The 17819-nt window shown below is 47.0% G+C and overlaps 2 protein-coding genes and 1 long non-coding RNA gene across 3 annotated transcripts in view; 1 reads left to right on the top strand and 2 right to left on the bottom strand.

Moving 5' to 3' along the window:
- Positions 1–17819, bottom strand: part of LOC309362021 (uncharacterized protein C8orf48) — a 384870-nt gene that overhangs the window by 218126 nt on the left and 148925 nt on the right. The gene's annotated exons all lie outside the window — the stretch shown is intronic.
- On the bottom strand, positions 166–6277 carry LOC309361993 (tigger transposable element-derived protein 1-like). Its single transcript, XM_081897426.1, has 3 exons — positions 6146–6277; positions 5456–5808; positions 166–1356 (listed from the first exon to the last, which is right to left on the bottom strand). The coding sequence occupies exons 1-3, from the start codon at positions 6189–6191 to the stop codon at positions 310–312; spliced, it is 1446 nt and encodes a 481-aa protein (XP_081753552.1). The 5' UTR covers positions 6192–6277; the 3' UTR covers positions 166–309.
- On the top strand, positions 2049–2290 carry LOC309362063. Its single transcript, XR_014164759.1, has 2 exons — positions 2049–2177; positions 2219–2290. It is a non-coding gene; the product is annotated as an uncharacterized lncRNA (long non-coding RNA).

Genomic DNA, 17819 nt, shown 5'->3' with positions numbered 1-17819 from the left:
TGGGGGACCACTCAAAGAAGGCTCCTCTTCCACTCTTTGCTTCTTGCTGAGGAACCTGTCCATGGTCTGCTGCTTCATCCGCCTTTTCAGCACCTCCCTGAAAGGCGACATGACCGTCATATCATAACTGTTCCCAGAGTCACGTGCCTTTTGCTTGTTAGGGTGGTGCTGGTCTGCAAAAGTCTGCACCTCCTTCCACTTCTGGCAAATGCCCCTCAGTCTTTCGGAGGACAGCCGTTCCTCAGTTGCTTCCTCCTCTTCCAGCGAGGCCCGCTCCTGCGCAGCCTCTGCCTGCAGTTCGACCAGCTCCTAGGTGGTCAGCTCGTGGTCGTGCTCCTCCACCAGCTCGCTGACGTCCTCCTCAGTGACCTCCAGTCCCATGGTCCTCCCCAAGGCAACAATGTCCTGCACCACTGTTGACTCTGGTGCATCAGAGTCACTTGGTGCCACACAGTCCGGCCACAGGCTGCGCCAAGCGCAGTTCAAATTTCTCTGGCTGATCCCGTCCCAGGCCGTAGTGATCATCTTCAAGCAGGTGACGATGTTGAAGTGGTCCTTCCAGAATTCCCACAGGGTGATGGTGGTGCAGTCAGTCACCTCGAAGCATCGCCTGAAAAGCTCCTTGGTGTAGAGTTTTTTGAAATTGGTGATGACCTGCTGATCCATCGGCTGGAGCAGTGGCGTGGTGTTAGGCGGCAGGAACATGATGTTGATGAAGCTGAACTCCTCCAACAAGTCCACCTCAAGGCCTTTAGGATGAGCAGGAGCATTGTCCATCAGAAGCAAAGCCTTCAGCGGCAGGTCGTTGTCCAGCAGGTACTGTTTGACAGCAGGGCCAAAAGCAAGATTGACCCAGTCCACAAACAGCACACGTGTGACCCAAGCCTTGCTGTTGGATCGCCACATGACACTCAGCTGCTCCTTGTCGATCTTGTGTCTCTTGAAGGCCCGTGGGTTCTCCGAGTGGTACACCAGCAGGGGCTTGATCTTCAGGTCGCCGCTTGCGTTGGCACAGAAGAGTAGGGTCAGACGGTCCTTCATGGGCTTGTGGCCAGGCAACTTGGCCTCCTCCTGAGTGATGAAAGTCCTTTTGGGCATCCTCTTCCAAAACAGCCCGGTCTCGTCGCAGTTGAAGACCTGCTGTGGTACGTAGCACTCCGTCTTCACAACCTCCAGGAACTCCGCTGTAAAGTCTTCAGCCGCAGGAACATCAGAACTGGCAGCCTCTCCATGCCTGACCACGCTGTGGATTCCGGATCTTGTCTTGAACCGGTCAAACCAACCCCTGCTTGCCTTGAAGACTTCTGGCTCGCCTGAGGTTCCTGGCTGATCCCGGACAAGGTCTGCGGGCAAGGCCTTGGCCTTCTCGCAAATGACGGCCTCAGTCACTGTGTCACCTGCACGCTGCTTCTCTTCTAACCAGATGAGCAGCAACTTCTCGACCTCCTCCAGGACAGCTGGGCGGTTCTTCACGATCCTGGTGACTCCCTTGGCTGCATCAGTCGCCATGATCTTCTCCCTCATCTTCAGGATGGTCCCGATGGTTGATGGATTCCTGCCGTACTCCCTGGCGAGGTCCGTCACACGCATTCCGCCGTCGTGCTTCCGGATGATCTCCTTCATTTCCAGCGTCACCTTCTCCTTCTTCCTCTCGCCGGCCTCTACAGCAGCAGTCTTCTTGGGTCCCATGGCAGCACAGCTGCTTCGTAAACTCAGAAAAAAAAAATCAGTGATGTGCTTCAAATCCAAAAAAATCAAAAGCACCCAGCCACCCACCACACAGAAATTAAAACCCAGAACCAAGTCCTTGAATCCGAAACACCCCAACCCAAAATCCAAAACCCCCCAAAAAAGTTTTAAAAGTTTAACTTACGAAATGGATGCAAAAGCAGTTCTGGAAAAGCTTCAACAACCAATCACCGAAGTCTTCAGAAACCTCAAATGGCTGCAAAAGAAGTTTTGGAAAAGCTTTAAAAATCACCAAAGTCTTCAAAAACCTCAGCTGTTCCCCCAGCCAACCACCCACCCACCATGCAGAAAGTGCAAACCCCTCCCCAACTGCTCCCCCAGCCCCTCCCCAACTGCTGCAAACCCCTCCCCAACTGTTCCCCCAGCCAACCAGCACACAGAAATTCAAACCCAGAATTTTTTTTTAAAAAAAACAACATGGCCCAATGGTCACAGAGAAACAGAAAAATGCAGGAAAAACCCACACAAGCTCCCAGATTCCTGCAGAAACCTCCCCAACTGTTCCCCCAGCCACCCAGCACACAGAAATTCAAACTCAGAATTTTTTTAAAAAACAACAACATGGCCCAATGGTCACAAAAAATTCATAAAAATTCAAAAAAATACCCCACAAGCTCCCAGATTCTCTTAAAAACCCACCCAACACCAAGTCCTTGAATCCCAAACACCCCAACCCAAAATCCAAACCCCCCAAAAAAAGTTTTAAAAGTTTAACTTACCAAATGGATGCAAAAGAAGTTCTGGAAAAGTTTTGGAAAAGCTTCAAAAATGAGCAAAGTCTGAGAAAAGGCTACCAAACCGCGTGCTAACAGTTGCTCCTCGAAGTCAAGTCGCAACTGCAGCTGTTCAAGCAAAGCACCCTTGGTTTTAACAGTTTTAAGACAAAGGAAACAAAGTCGCAAGACGTTTTCGTCTTGCGAAGCACGCCCATAGGGAAATTCGTCTTGCGAAGCAACTCGAAAATGGAAAACTCTTTCGTCTAGCGAGTTTTCCATCTTGCGAGGTGTTCGTCTTACGGGGCACCACTGTATAATGAATAATAATAATAATAATAATAATAATAATAATAATAATAATAATTTATTTATACCCCGCCCATCTGGCTGGGCCTCCCCAGCCACTCTGGGTGGCTTCCATAGAAACCAAAAATACAGTAAAATATCACACGTTAAAAACTTCCCTGAACTGCCTTAAGATGTCTTCTGAATGTCAGGTAGTTGTTTATCGCTTTGACATCTGCTGGAAGGGCGTTCCACAGAGTGGGCGCCACTACCGAGAAGGCCCTCTGCCTGGTTCCCTGTAGCGTTGCTTCTCACAATGAAGGAAGTGCCAGAAGGCCCTCGGCGCTGGACCTCAGCGTCCGGGCAGAATGATGGGAGTGGAGACGCTCCTTCAGGTATACTGGACCGGGGCTGTTTAGGGCTTTAAAGGTCAGCACCAACACTTTGAATTGTGCTCAGAAACGTACTGGGAGCTAATGTAGGTCTTTCAAGACTGGTGTTATATGGTCTCGGCGGCTGCCCCTACTAACCAGTCTAGCTGCCACATTCTGGATTAGTTGTAGTTTCCAAGTCACCTTCAAAGGTAGCCCCACGTAGAGTGCATTGCAGTAGTCCAAGCGGGAGATAACCAGAGCATGCACCACTCTGGCAAGACAGTCCGCAGGCAGATAGGGTCTCAGCCTACGTACCAGATGGAGCTGGTAAACAGCTGCCCTGGCCACAAATTTGACCTGTGCCTCCATGGACAGCTGTGAGTCCAAAATGACTCCCAGGCAGCGCACCTGGTCCTTCAGGGGCACAGTTACCCCATTCACTACCAGGGAATCCTCCACACCTGCCCGCCTCCTGTCCCCCAAAAACAGTACTTCTGTCTTGTCAGGATTCAACCTCAATCTGTTAGCCGCCATCCATCCTCCAACCGCCTCCAGATACTCACACATGTTATACATGGGGCTGCCTCTGAATACGGTTCAGAAACTTCAGCTGGTACAAAATTTGACAACCAGGTTGCTCATGGGGGCAAGACAAGTCGAGCATATAATGCAGCTTTTGGGCCCCATTCAAAGTGCTGGTGCTGACCTATAAAGCTTTACATGTCTCAGGACCTCAATACCTTAAGGACCACCTCTCCTCATATCAATTTGGACCCAGTGCTTGTCACCTGAGGCACTTCTCAGTGTCCACTCTCCTCTAGAGCAGTGTTTCCCAACCTTGGGCCTCCAGATGTTTTTGGCCTACAACTCCCATCATCCCTAGCTAGCAAGACCAGTGGTCAGGGATGATGGGAATTGTAGTTCAAAAACAGCTGGAGGCCCAAGGTTGGGAAACACTGCTCTAGAGGTCCATAGGCTGACATATCGCAAACATGCCTTTTCTGTGGTGGCTCCCAGAGAGGCTAGTCTGGAAACATCATTACATGTCTTTAGGCACCAGGCAAAAACATTTCTCTCTATCCAGGCCTTCAGCTAGTAAACAATCTATGGCCTTTTAAATGTGAAGGGACTTTTGTTTTTATATTTTCTGTGGTTGTTTTATTGTTTTTTATTATTATGCTATGTAAATTATATTTTTAAAGTTGTACACTGCCTTTGGATCTTCAGATAGTAATAAAAGCAAGTTATGGTGGTGCAGTGTAGAGTTTTGCTTTGGTGGGTGCACCAATCTCTTTCATTACGTAGAAGTGCACCTCCAGTTATGCTGCTGGTTTACTGTTTGGTCCATAGGATGAACTGATGTCCATGAACAACTCCATGTAGTAAAAACTGAACCTCCATGTTTCTAGTATTTGCATGACTAAACTTCACTGTTGCCTCATCCTGTGGAGCTCCATACAGTGGTGCCTCGCAAGACGAAATTAATTCGTTCTGTGAGTTTTTTCGTCTTGCAAATTTTTCGTCTTGCGAAGCACAGATTCCCATAGGAATACATTGAAAATCAATTACAGTGGTGCCTCGCAAGACGAAATTAATTCGTTCTGCAAGTTTTTTCGTCTTGCGAGTTTTTCGTCTTACAAGGCATTCGTCTTGCGAGGTACCACTGTAATGTGTTCCTATGGTCAAAAAAAGTCCAAACAAAGCCAAATTTGGTACAAAAAGAGTTTATTAAGTGCGTTTTAAAGTCACACATACTGTAAAGAGCATTTCAAAAATTGAAGGAACAATAATTTAAGTTTCTAAACATGACAGAAAAGCATTTAAAAATCACCAAAGTGTACAGTACTGTACATACATTTTCTAAGACTCTGGGGGACAACTCGAAGAAGGCTCCTCTTCCACTCTTTGCTTCTTGCTGAAGAACCTGTCCATGGTCTGCTGCTTCATCCACCTTTTCAGCACCTCCCTGAAAGACGACATGACCCTCGTATCAAAAGTGTTCGCAAGGTCACATGTCAGGTCCTTGTCAGGGTGGTGTCACTGTGCAAAAGCCTGCACATCTTTCCACTTCTGGCAAATGTCCCTCAGTTCTTTGGAGGACAGCCGTTCCTCAGTTGCTTCCTCCTCTCCCAGCGAGGCCTGCTCCTGCGCAGCCTCTGCCTGCAGTTCGACCAGCTCCTGGGTGGTCAGCTCGTGGTTGTGCTCCTCCACCAGCTCGCTGTGGATTCCAGATCTCGTCTTGAACCGGTCAAACCAGCTTCTGCTTGCCTTGAAGACTTCTGGCTCGCCTGAGGTTCCTGGCTGTTGCCGGACGAGGTCTGCATGCAAGACCTTGGCCTTTTCACAAATGATGGCCTCAGTCACTGTGTCCCCTGCACGCTGCTTCTCTTCTAACCAGATGAGCAGCAACTTCTCCACCTCCTCCAGAACAGCTGGGCAGTTCTTCACGATCCTGGTGACTCCCTTGGCTACATCAGTTGCAAGGATCTTCTCCCTCATCTTCAGGATGGTCCCGATGGTCGATGGATTCCTGCCGTACTCCCTGGCGAGGTCTGTCACACGCATTCCGCCGTCGTGCTTCCGGATGATCTCCGTCTTCATTTCCAGCGTAACCTTCTCCTTCTTCCTCTCGCCGGCCTCTGCAGCAGCAGTCTTCTTGGGCCCCATGGCAGCACAGCTCCTACCTTCACAACCCCCCCCAAAAAAATATCAGTGTTTCACATCCAAAAAATTCAAAAGCACTAAACCTCCTAGAAACACACACAAGCTTCCAGATTCTTGCAAACCCCTTCTCAACTATTCCCCCAGCCACCCACCACACAGAAATCCAAACCCAGAAATCTTTTTTTTAAAACAGCAGAGTGCCCCAATGGTCACAAAAAATCAGAAAAATGCAGAAAAAAAACCACACAAGCTTCCAGATTCTTGCAAACCCCTCCCCAACACCAAGTCCTTGAATTCCAAACACCCCAACCCAAAATCCAACCCCCCCCAAAAAAAAGTTTTAAAAGTTTAACTTACCAAATGGCTGCAAAAGAAGTTTTGGAAAAGCTTCAAAAATCACCATAGTCTTCAAAAACCTCAAAAAAGGCTACCACACCGAGTGCTATGAGTTGCTCCTCGAAGTCAAGTCGCAACTGCACCTCTTCAAGCAATGCACCCTGGGTATTAACGGTTTTAAGAAAAAGGAAACAAACTTGCAAGACGTTTTCGTCTTGCGAAGCAAGCCCATAGGGGAATTCGTCTTACGAAGCAACTCAAAAAACGAAAAACTCTTTCGTCTTGCGAGTTTTTCGTCTTACGAGGCATTCGTCTTGTGAGGTACCACTGTAATTTGCAAGATGAAACTACTCAGTAGTGGAATTGGGCCATGGAGATAGCATGATGCCATGAGGAACCGCAACATTATATGGCAGTCGCAGCTCATTGTTAGGATATGGTGGCTGAGAATCAGTAGGATGTGGTGCTGGGTTTTGGAGGAGGGGCAGAGCAGTCGAGGAGGTCCAAGATTTTCCAGATGGTTATGCTCTTGGTTCTCACTGTTGATTGTGTCCTGGTCCACACTGTAGGGATGAGTGGCAGTGTTGGAGCTCCTTAAACAGCCTTATTAGGAAAAAGGTAAAGGTAAAGGGACCCCTGACCATTAGGTCCAGCATGACCGACTCTGGGGTTACGGCGCTCATCTTGCTTTATTGGCCGAGGGAGCTGGTGTACAGCTCCCAGGTCATGTGGCCAGCATGACTAAGCCGCTTCTGGCAAACCAGAGCAGCACATGGAAACACCGTTTACCTTCCTGCCGGAGCAGTACCTATTTATCTACTTGCACTTTGACGTGTTTTCAAACTGCTAGGTTGGCAGGAGCAGGGACCAAGCAATGGGAGCTGCGGGGATTCGAACCGCTGACCTTCTGATCAGCATGTCCTAGGCTCTGTGGTTTAACTCACAGCGCCACCCGCATCCCTATTAGGAAAAACTAAACAATAAAAAGAAACTGACATGAGGACAAATAGAAGAAGACGCCTTCAACCTGGTTTGGTTCCCCTTTATCACATACACAGCCCAACAAGACAACAAGAAGAATCTGCCAACAACATACATATCAATCTAGCTAACCTGATTCAAAAATACACACTTACACCCCACTCCCTCACAAAAACAATTCTCACTACAGCCAACCAAAGACAACCAACCACACCTTAAGCCACACTCTCTCACCACCAAGGAAATAAAACAAGTGAATAATAAGAGAACCCATACAAGTAATGCTGACACAAGGCCCCCCCCCACTGCACTAAGTAGAATAATAGAAGCATAACTACCCCCCCCTCACCATTCCCGCCCCTCTTCCCTTTTCTTCTTCTTCTTCCTCCTCCTCCTCGTCCTAATTGTTTAAACCAATTCATGAACTGAGAACTTATACATTGACCACTAATGATGAAACGTATGTGGTAGATATTTCCCCAAATTTATTATGCTATTTTTGTGATTATACAAATGATGTGAGAAATCTTGATATATTTATTTGTATAGCATTATTCATGGTAGCCTTCATTATAGAGTATGTGCCCCGTTTCAATGGATTTTTGCTTGTGGAAACAAGCATCATCTCAGCTTGTAGAAAGAAACCCCAGAGATTGTGAAGATTACTAACGTGTATATGTACCTAAGTGAACTCCAGGCTGGAAACAGAAATCGGCTGGTCACTTACTGCCTCAAGGCCTTCCCACATTTTTCTGTCCCTGCAACTCTGTGGAAGATTTTGCAGTCAAAACAACTAGTAAACACAATGGGTTTCTCAAAACACTGTATCTAACATGATAAAGACCACAGGCCTTAGAAGTAGCAGGCATAGCTGTGGGAGCTTCCACTCCTGGTACCTGCAAGGATTCCTCTGCTTGAGGCAACCGCCTCAGACTGCAGAATGGTAGTACCAGTGATGCTTGGCCTGATGGGAATTGTAGTCCAACCATGTCTGGCGTACACTAAGCTGGGGGAGAAGACTGGAATAGACATTACTAGGATAGATTAGGCATTAATAAACTTTTGGGGGCCAAGGACTATATTGAACCACCATCCAACCTACAGGGGAGAGGTCAGCTGCACATCAGAATGGGTGTGGCCACAGTGCAAAAGTGTACAGGGCAAGAAGTGCAGTCCTTAAGACTGCCTTGCTAGTCAGCTAACTATTCAGTAATGTTTATCATTGTAATGGGGGGCGAGGTTCAAAAGGGAGGCAATTTTGCCCCACCACACAACCATTGTGCTTATTTATTCATTTTGTTTATTAGATTTGTATACAGCCCTTCATTTGTAGATCTCAGGGTCATATACAACATAAAATTCCAATATAGAAAACGCAGAACCATTAACACAGGGGGGGCCCTTCCACAATTCATTTAAAGGGGCACTGGATGTCAATCAGCCAAAGGCCTGGTTGAAGAAGAATGTTTTCACCTGGCACCTAAAGCTGTATAATGAAGGTGCCAGGTGAACCTCCCAGGGGAGAACATTCCACGAACGAGGAGCCACTGCTGAAAACATCCATTCTCATGTTGCCACCCTCTGGACTTCTCAAGGAGGCGGCACAGGAAGAAGGACCTCAGATGATGATTGCAGAGTCTGGGTCAGGTTATATGGAGAGAGGCAATCCTTGAGGTATTGTGGTCCTGAGCCATTTAAGACTTTATAGGTCAAAACCAGGTCTTTGAATTGGGCCAAGAAACTAATTGGAAGCCAGTGCAGTTGGGCCAGCATCAGTGCATGCATTGCCCAACAATTAGCAACCAGCAGAAATTTCACCCCAAATTATTTAAGCAGTAATACTTGTCCTAATTGTTTTGTTGAAACTTGTATTGTACAAAAACTGTTCCTTTAAATTTGACTTTTAGTGGATTTTATCTATTTTTATTTTCTTAAATTTCTTTGATACGTTTATTTTTCCTATAATGCAGGTATGTGAAACTTTGGATCTTTGGTTGCTGCTGAACTACAACTCTCATCAGCCCCAGCAAGCATACATTGCCACTTGCCTATTCTGCCCCTTTGGGATTGGTATACAGAAGCCATCAGTACAGTTCAAAAGTTTTAAAAGGCCTTGAGGGTATCATGTGGTATATACCACCCATAGTAATGTTGCAAACCTGCCCCTGGCTTGTGCAATAAAGATTGCACCTCAAAAAGGAGCTGCCACTTAGAATTAAGGTGGCCCAGAGTACCTTCCCTTTGCACCCAAGAGTTTCATAGGGCACCTCAACAAAAACTCACTACTGTATTGTATTACCCAGCAGCATCTAAGGAGTTTGCTTGGAGGACAACCTCTATGGTTCTTGTTTTCTGGTATTTTCTAGATGGCTGCAATGACAGCAAGAGCTAGCTCTTCACATCAAGGGATCATGCAAGGCCTTTGGCAGCAATTCCATTGCCTCCTCACCTCAGGGTTGGGCAAAATCATCCCATACATGCTACTTCCTTTTAGACATTGGGCCTTTTAGAGTTGAAGAAGACCTTTCAAGTGTCATTTTGAAGGAAAAGGTTTCATTTTCAGGACAAAACACCAGACACACATGTTTTAAGCATGAATTTATAGGAGTGATTTATTTGATATTTATATTATATATTTCATATAGTGATTTATTTGATATTTATATTATATATTTATTTCATATAGCAATTCATAATCCAGCATGACATGCAAATAAATATTCTTAAAGGCAGATCTGTTTCCGCAGCCCTCCATACATCATTCTTTTAGTAATGTCTCCAGTTCCAGGTTGGCTTCAGAAGCAGCTTCAGGAACAATTCTGTGTCCCAAAAAGCAGGTCTCAGCCTCGGCATCTGCAGCATTATGGATCTGAGCAACCGAGAAGGGTGGGGGGTAATCCACATCTTCTCGAGGGCGCCAATCACTGTTGTTGGACTGCTGATCATCATCATCATATGGTGGCATAGCCGTAAAGAAAGATGGAGGGACATCAAGCGTATCAAGTGGATCAATATGTTCCTCTTCGACCCGATTGTAGTAGTCACTGATTGCTCTTGCAAGACTGCGATTTCTCCTCCGACGCCAAATCTCTCTGTAACCCTTGGTACAACAGCGGTACAAGCCAAATAATAATACGGCACCGCATATCATTGCGAAAAGGAAAACCATGATCCGACCTGGAAACAGAAGAAGGCTCCAGTCACCACTTGTTAAAGACAACCCATCTCTCTCTCTTCCTTTAACCAATGATACATAAGCAAAAGAGCAGCCCGGCCAGATCTGACTAAAGGGCTGTCCAGCCCAGGTTCCTCTTCTCACATTGGCCAGCCAGTTGCCCATCGGAAGACCCAAGTACAGCAGCACTCTCCCCTTTGTGATTCCCAACAGTGTGCATTCAGAGGCATTCTGGCTCCAACAGTGGAGGGAGAAAACAGCCATTATGGCTCTTAGCAATGGATGGCCTTGTCCCCCATGAATTTGTCTAACCCTCTTTCAAACCACCCAAGCTGATGACCATCACGTCTTGCTGGCATGAATGCCATAGTTTAAGTACTCAGTGTGCAAAGCACTTTCTTTAATTAGCCCTGGGTTTTCTAGCATTCTAGGATGGGCTCAGGTTGTAGCATCACGAGGGATAAAACTTTACCTCTATCTGCTTTCTCTACACCAGGCATGGCCAGCAGGTAGATCGTGATCCACTGGTAGATCACTGGGACATCTGTGGTAGATCACAGAAGATCACTTTGGCTTCCCTAAATAAAAGCTCAACAACTTTGCCCTGCACCCCTAAAAAGCGTGGCCTTCCTCCTCCGTAAAATTCAAAAACTTTGACCTCAATCCCCCAAAGGGGGTAGATCACTGCCAGTTTTTAACTCTGTGAGTAGATCACAGTCTCTTGGGAGCTGGCCACCCTTGCTCTACACCATTGACAATTTTATACATGGAATCATAGAACTGTAAAGTTGGAAGGGAACCCCAGAGGTCATCCAGTCCGACCCCCTGCAATTCAAGAATTGTAGGCAAAGGATCTCTAAAAGCTGGCCATCCAACCTCTGTCCAAAAATCTCCAAGGGAAGAGAATCCACTACCTTCCCAGGTACTCCATTGGTTTTTGTTTTTTTCTAAACTGAAAAGCCCCAAATATAAATTTTCCCAAAAGGGAGATGTTCTTATCCCTTAACCACATGCATTGCCTCATTCTAGCACTACAATAACACTAAAGAGGTGAGGTGGCCAAAACTGTACATGACATTCCAAGTATAGTCTGACCATCATGGGCACCATCGGGGGCCAAGGGACCCCCAAAGTACAAGGAGGGGGCTAGGCCCCCTCAAAATTCTGTGGCAATGTATGCACACAGTGCTATTGGGGGACCAAGGACACCCCCAAATTACCAAGAAGGAGACTTGGCCCCCACAAAATTCTGTGGCGACATATGCACACAGTACCATCTGGGGGGGCAAGGGCACCCCAAAATTACCAAGGAGGAGGATGGGCCCCCTCAAAGTTCTGTGGCGACGTATGCACACAGTGCCGTCTGGGGGGGCAAGGGCACCCCAAAATTACCAAGGAGGGGGATGGGTCCCCTCAAAGTTCTGTGGCCACGTATGCACACAGTGCCATCTGGGGGGCAAGGGCACCCCAAAATTACCAAGGAGGGGGATGGCCCCCCTCAAAATTTTTGGGCGACATATGCACACAGTGCCGTCTGGGGGGGCAAGGGCACCCCAAAATTACCAAGGAGGGGGATGGGTCCCCTCAAAGTTCTGTGGCCACGTATGCACACTGCGGTTTGGGGGGGGCAAGGGCACCCCAAAATTACTAAGGAGGGGGATGGCCCCCTCAAAATTCTGTGGCGACATATGCACACAGTACCATCTGGGGGGGCAAGGGCACCCCAAAATTACCAAGGAGGAGGATGGGCCCCCTCAAAGTTCTGTGGCGACGTATGCACACAGTGCCGTCTGGGGGGGCAAGGGCACCCCAAAATTACCAAGGAGGGGGATGGGTCCCCTCAAAGTTCTGTGGCCACGTATGCACACAGTGCCGTCTGGGGGGCAAGAGCACCCCAAAATTACCAAGGAGGGGGATGGCCCCCCTCAAAATTTTTGGGCGACATATGCACACAGTGCCGTCTGGGGGGGCAAGGGCACCCCAAAATTACCAAGGAGGGGGATGGGTCCCCTCAAAGTTCTGTGGCCACGTATGCACACTGCGGTTTGGGGGGGGCAAGGGCACCCCAAAATTACTAAGGAGGGGGATGGCCCCCTCAAAATTCTGTGGCGACATATGCACACAGTGCCGTTTGGGGGGCAAGGGCACCCCAAAATTACTAAGGAGGGGGATGCCCCCCTCAAAATTCTATGGTGACATATGCACACAGTGCCACCTGGGGGGGCAAGGGCACCCCAAAATTACCAAGGAGGCGGATGGGCCCCTTCAAAATTCTGTGGTGATGTATGCACACAGTGGCGGCCAAGGGCACCCCCAAATTACCAAGGAGGGTATTTTGATGGAGCCACAGAATTTTGATGAGGCCCCCTCAATAATTTGGGTGTCCCTTGCCCCCCCCCAATGGTGCCCGTGATAGGGTAGACTTAGAATGTTTTGGCCACCTTACCTCCTAAATGTTATTGTATGAGTGCAGCACATCAGCATGTTGCACAGTGTGCGTGCATGACATGAGCATGGCATGTGTGCAGAGTTTGCACATGTCACATGGCATGCACACATGAATTGAGCATTTGACATGGCATGTGTGGATGTTGTCTGCATGTTATACTGTGTGCGCGCCCAACATGCACACATCACATGGCATGTGCACAAGGCACGAGCATGTTGTGAGGCATGTGACGTGTTGTGAGGAATACGTGACTTGGCATGCATGCAGAGTGTGCGTAAAGTACCCAGCATTTGTGCATGACGTGATTGGGTAGAGTGTGCTGCGCCCCCACCCCCCCAAAAAAAACCATGGCAGTCATGTTTTCAATTCCCTTCCTAGTGATTCCCAACAAAGTATTCACCTTTTTCTATAAATGCATTGCACTGGGTTAAATTCTAGAATGTATCATTTTACACTTGCTTACAGTTAATCACATTTTATTACCCATTTACCCTGTTTAGAGCTCTTCCCCACTCTTTTTTGTTTTAAACACCTTGTCTCTTAACCAGTTACAGATCCATAACACATAGAAAGCTGCCTCATAGTCAGACCATTGGGTCCATCAAGCTCAGCAGTGACTACACTGACTGGCAGCAGCTCTCCAGGGCTTTAAGCAGTTTTCTCTCCAAGTCTTTCCTGGAAATGAAAGGGTTTGAATAAGGGACCTTCTGTCTGCAAAGCAGATGCTTGCTCCTTTACTCTGTGGGCTCCTTTCCCATTGAGCTAGGGCCTATGGGCATAGCTGGGAGGGCAGGGGGGCAGCTTCCACCCCAAATCAACAAAAACCAATAAAAACATGAGGTCCTGCCCCCCCAAAGCCTGCTCTCCTCCCCCCAACAAAAATCCTAGCTGCACCCGTGCTAGGGCCTCTCCTCTCTTCACAGCAAGCATATCCCAAATACGCTAGAATTTGCTTACTTGGTCAAGGTACCCAAATCAATAAAAACCAATAAAAACATGAGGTCCTGCCCCTCCCAAGCCTGCTCTCCCCCCCCCCCAACAAAAATCCTAGCTACACCCATGCTAGGGTCTCTCCTCTCTTCACAGCAAGCGTATCCCAAATATTCTAGAATCTGCTTATTTGGTACTCTCAAAAACATCATTAAAGTAGTGTTACTTACCCACTGTAGCTTCTTGATTAAGTGGCCGGATGGTGTATGAAATCATGGTGATCACTTCATAAGGAGCAGCTTGGCGGCATTGCTGCTGGTCTAGTTGGGCTTTTGCAGAGGAGCAACAGTAGGGTGTGGCGCAAGTTCCACAGCAGAACTTCATATCCTCAGGACAGTAGAAAGATTTAACTGGCGAAGCTATCCCTTGTGTCCAGGCATGGCACATTGCGTCATTGATCTTCGTAGAGACACCCCCTACAACCAACAGCAGAAGCAGGAGGTGTAACACAGCCATGGTCACGGTACACTCTTCTCCAGGCAAGAGAGTCCACTGCAGTAACGCCTCCTTTTCAAATGTTGTTCTTTTACAGCCAAGGTTGCCCCAGAAGCAGCCTTTATATCTCTAGAGCACTTCCCTTGATGAGGGGCAACTCATTGCAGCTGGCCTGGTTCTGATCTCAGCCCTTGACCACACCTCCTTCCTCTACTGAGAAGGAACCAAAATAGCTCCGCCTGCGAATAGTGTATCACCACACTCTATGGTGTTGGTGAATATTCTAGAATAAGCATAATCACTCCATCTACTTTCTTTGGAAGTAAGGTCCTGAGTTCTCCAAGACTTACACATTTGCAGTACATCCTGTAATGTCTATCCAAGAGTAAGTCATTGAGTTCCATGGGGCTTACTCTCATGTAATCAGCTATAGGAGTGCAGCCTTAGTAGTGAGTCTGCATGTGCAATGGAGACTCCTTTCTAGATGCAATGGAGATTTCACCTAATGAAGTGTGCACAGGTATGGATGAAGTGAGAATGAACTTACAATTTTAGGGGGGAGAGTTATGTCATAGAAGGAAGGGCCCTAGCTTAGTGGTAGTGCACCTGCATTGCATGAAGAAGGTATCATGCTCAGTCCCTGGAATCTCCAGGTAGGGAAACCCTCCTGTCTAAAACCCTGGAGAGCCATTGCCAGTAAGTGTAGACATTACAAAATAAATTAGTTCACAGTTGTTGATGGTGGTTCTAGACAAAGGCAAAAGCCCTCTCCTGTTGCTAGCCACAGATTCAGCTTATTCTGGGCTGGATGGCCTCTAGATGGCCACATAGCAATCAACTGACATTTACATTTCCTTCTCCAAGTTGAGGTGCAGTCTATCAGTGAATATTCTGAAGGAGACAAACAACAGAAAAGCATTATTGACCCCAAACACTGCTTGTGGGCTTCATTGTGCATATGGCGGCCATAGTGAGGAACAGGATGCTGGATAAATGGATCTTTGGCATGATCCAGCACAGCTGCTTTTATTTTCAAAAAAATCCCCACCCCACCCCTTTTGCAGAAAATACTGCTCCTAACTTTGTTACTTGAGTTCATTTTTATTTTAAACTTTTGTTAACCTGTGAGCACAACTCTGATTCAAGACCTTTAGCAAACCCCACTTTTCCAGAGGATGAAGAATTTAATCCTGTATACTGTACAATGGAGAGAGAAATGAAACAATTTACCCCTCTGTCCAGCAAGCAGGAAAAGGTTTCCAGATTTGATCACAGGGTTCAATAATGAGATGAGACAGTTATAATATGAGTCTCTCTTTGAGGGAGAATTTCAAAATAAGTTATCAGGGAGGTGGGAGAAAAATCACTGTTCTAATTTCAACTCTGCAGATGATCATAGTGCCAGGCCCTGTATCCACAGCAGTGACCAGAGGAGGAATAACCACTGGGAAGAGCAGAGAGAATATATTCTCTCTGGAAATACACAGGGAGTGTACCTGTAGCAGCAAAACCAGACACCTTCATCTACCCCAGCTGCAATAACATATGTCTCTCCTATATCGGTCTCTGCAGCCACAGAAGGCACTGTAAGTCTCCAATAGTTTGACTTTACCTCCAAAGGTAAATTGTCTCCCAAGACAGACAGCTGAGTTTCATTAACTACGTGTGAAATTTGAGGTCCCCTCCAGACAGTGCCAAAGTTTTACAATCATTTTGCAGCCTTTGGCAGTGCAGCCACACATTTTGCAGCACCCCACAAATTGGATAAATGATAGTCAGTGAACTGGGGTTCATAGGTATTGCCCCCAAAACCCAAAATTGTACAATTCATTCCAAACTGGTACCAAAGTTTTGCTATAATTTTGCAACAATTTGCGGCATGAATCCTGCATTTTGCAACACCCCTCAAACTGAGAAATAGATACATCAAGCCAGGGGTTCGTGCTGCAAAACAGTTGCAAAACCTTACCACTGGTTTGGAGTATCATTTGGCATTGGTTTGGAATCAGACGATGTTGGGATTTTAGGTGATACTCCTGACTTGAGTATCAGTTACTTAGTTTGAGGAGGGCACTGTATACTGCAGGCTTTGTGTTGCAAAAAAATTGCAAAGCTTTGGCACTGGTTTGGAGAGGATCTCAAACTTTGGGGTTCATAGCTAATGAAGCTCCCTTGTGTTTCCATTCTCCCTTCCACTTCATCCGCTCTCATTATCTCTCTCTCTCTCACACACACACACACCCCAAATTTGTCATCCCTACAACTGTCAGCCTCAGTAAACACCCTCCATCTACTCTGGCTCCAACATTCTTCTGCTCACTTTTCTCTTCCACCCTGATGCTCAGGATACCCCTAGAGGCATCTTCATCCTGATGTATCAAAGATTGCTTTCTCCATTGTTTGCAGTGTGGGAATAATACTTGGGGCTTTAATGGGGATCAGTAGAGACTTTTGCAGTCCCCCCTCCCCACGATCCTGATGCACCTAAAATGGTAGAGGCAATGTCTGCAAACTGCAGTTCAAGAGCTTGGGCATAGCTGGGAGGGGGTGCAGGGGGCATCTGCCCCCCAATCAAGTAAATAAATAAAATTACATAACAGACACTGTATCAGAAATAACTCAGTTCTGCCCATGCATCATAAAGCCTTCCCCCCCCCCACACACACCCTTAAAATGGATCTTAAAATGGCAAAACCTACTGTCTCACAGGACTGCAAAGGCAACCCCTTTAGGGGCCTCTTCCAAAAGAATGTGGAAGCTCCCTTGCTTCAGGTGGTGGAAGAACAAAGTCATCCCTGCCAGTGAAGCTAGACCAGGTGAGGCTGTTGATGAGGAGGTTAAAGTGAGGGCCTGGAGTCTGAGATGATGGCAGCTGGTGCTCAGGCTTCCCCCATAAGAAGAGTCCTGCTGGATAAGGCTAAAGGCTTGTCTATGATCCCCAACAGCTGGTACTATTGAGAGGCATACTGCCACTTCTCCTAGAGGGTAAGATTGAGTCATTGATGGCCTTATCTTGCATGAATTTCTCCAATACTCTCCTACAGTTGTCCAATATGGCAGCGGTCCCCTTAGCTAGTGGCAGGGAGTTCCATCCTTCGGTGATGCAACAGTGTGTGCAGAAGTCCTTCCTCTTGTCAAGGGCATTGAAAACTGGTCTATGGTTCTATGCAGAATAGATCCACTGAAGTTAATGAACAGGACTAACTTGTTTCAGTGTATCTATTCTGTATAGGGCTAGGTTTAAGGCAACCTCTGGTGTTTGGGAGGTACCACTTTGCCAGCACAAGTTATATGAGGTGGCAGGAATAGATTGATAACATTCAGAACGATCCCACGGCCTTTGCAAGGGTGTAAGTTACTGGTGTGAGTTGGGATTTGCATTGGCACAAGGACCATTGGATTGTCCTACTAGTTACTGTATAGTAGAGAACTACTAACTGCTATGGAGAGATCAACACTAATACAAGGATGTAAGCAAGGACCAAAGTACACTTTGTTTACAGTTGGGAGTCATTGTTGTTTTTCGGTGTGGAGTGTCTGACAGGGAACCTGTGCAGTAGGAAATTTGCTTTAAAAACAAGAAGTGTACATTGAAGTTACATTATGGACATGAGCTTGGCTTTGATTAACTTCTGTTTTGTTCATTTTTGTGTTTAGGGGAAAAA

This window comes from Podarcis melisellensis (assembly GCF_964234715.1).
Source record: "Podarcis melisellensis genome assembly, chromosome: Z".
NCBI lineage: Eukaryota > Metazoa > Chordata > Lepidosauria > Squamata > Lacertidae > Podarcis > Podarcis melisellensis.
This window is presented reverse-complemented; position numbering and strand designations above follow the sequence as displayed.

What these genes read in the sequence shown, in the direction of transcription:
- LOC309361993 (XM_081897426.1), bottom strand. Translation starts at nt 6,191, where the DNA reads ATGGTGATTTTTGAAGCTTTTCCAAAACTTCTTTTGCAGCCATTTG. An exon ending in ACTTCTTTTGCAGCCATTTG is followed by an intron (nt 5,809 to 6,145) that starts GTAAGTTAAACT and finishes GGGGTTGTGAAG; the next exon opens with GTAGGAGCTGTGCTGCCATG. An exon ending in TCATTTGTGAAAAGGCCAAG is followed by an intron (nt 1,357 to 5,455) that starts GTCTTGCATGCA and finishes GAGAAGGCCAAG; the next exon opens with GCCTTGCCCGCAGACCTTGT.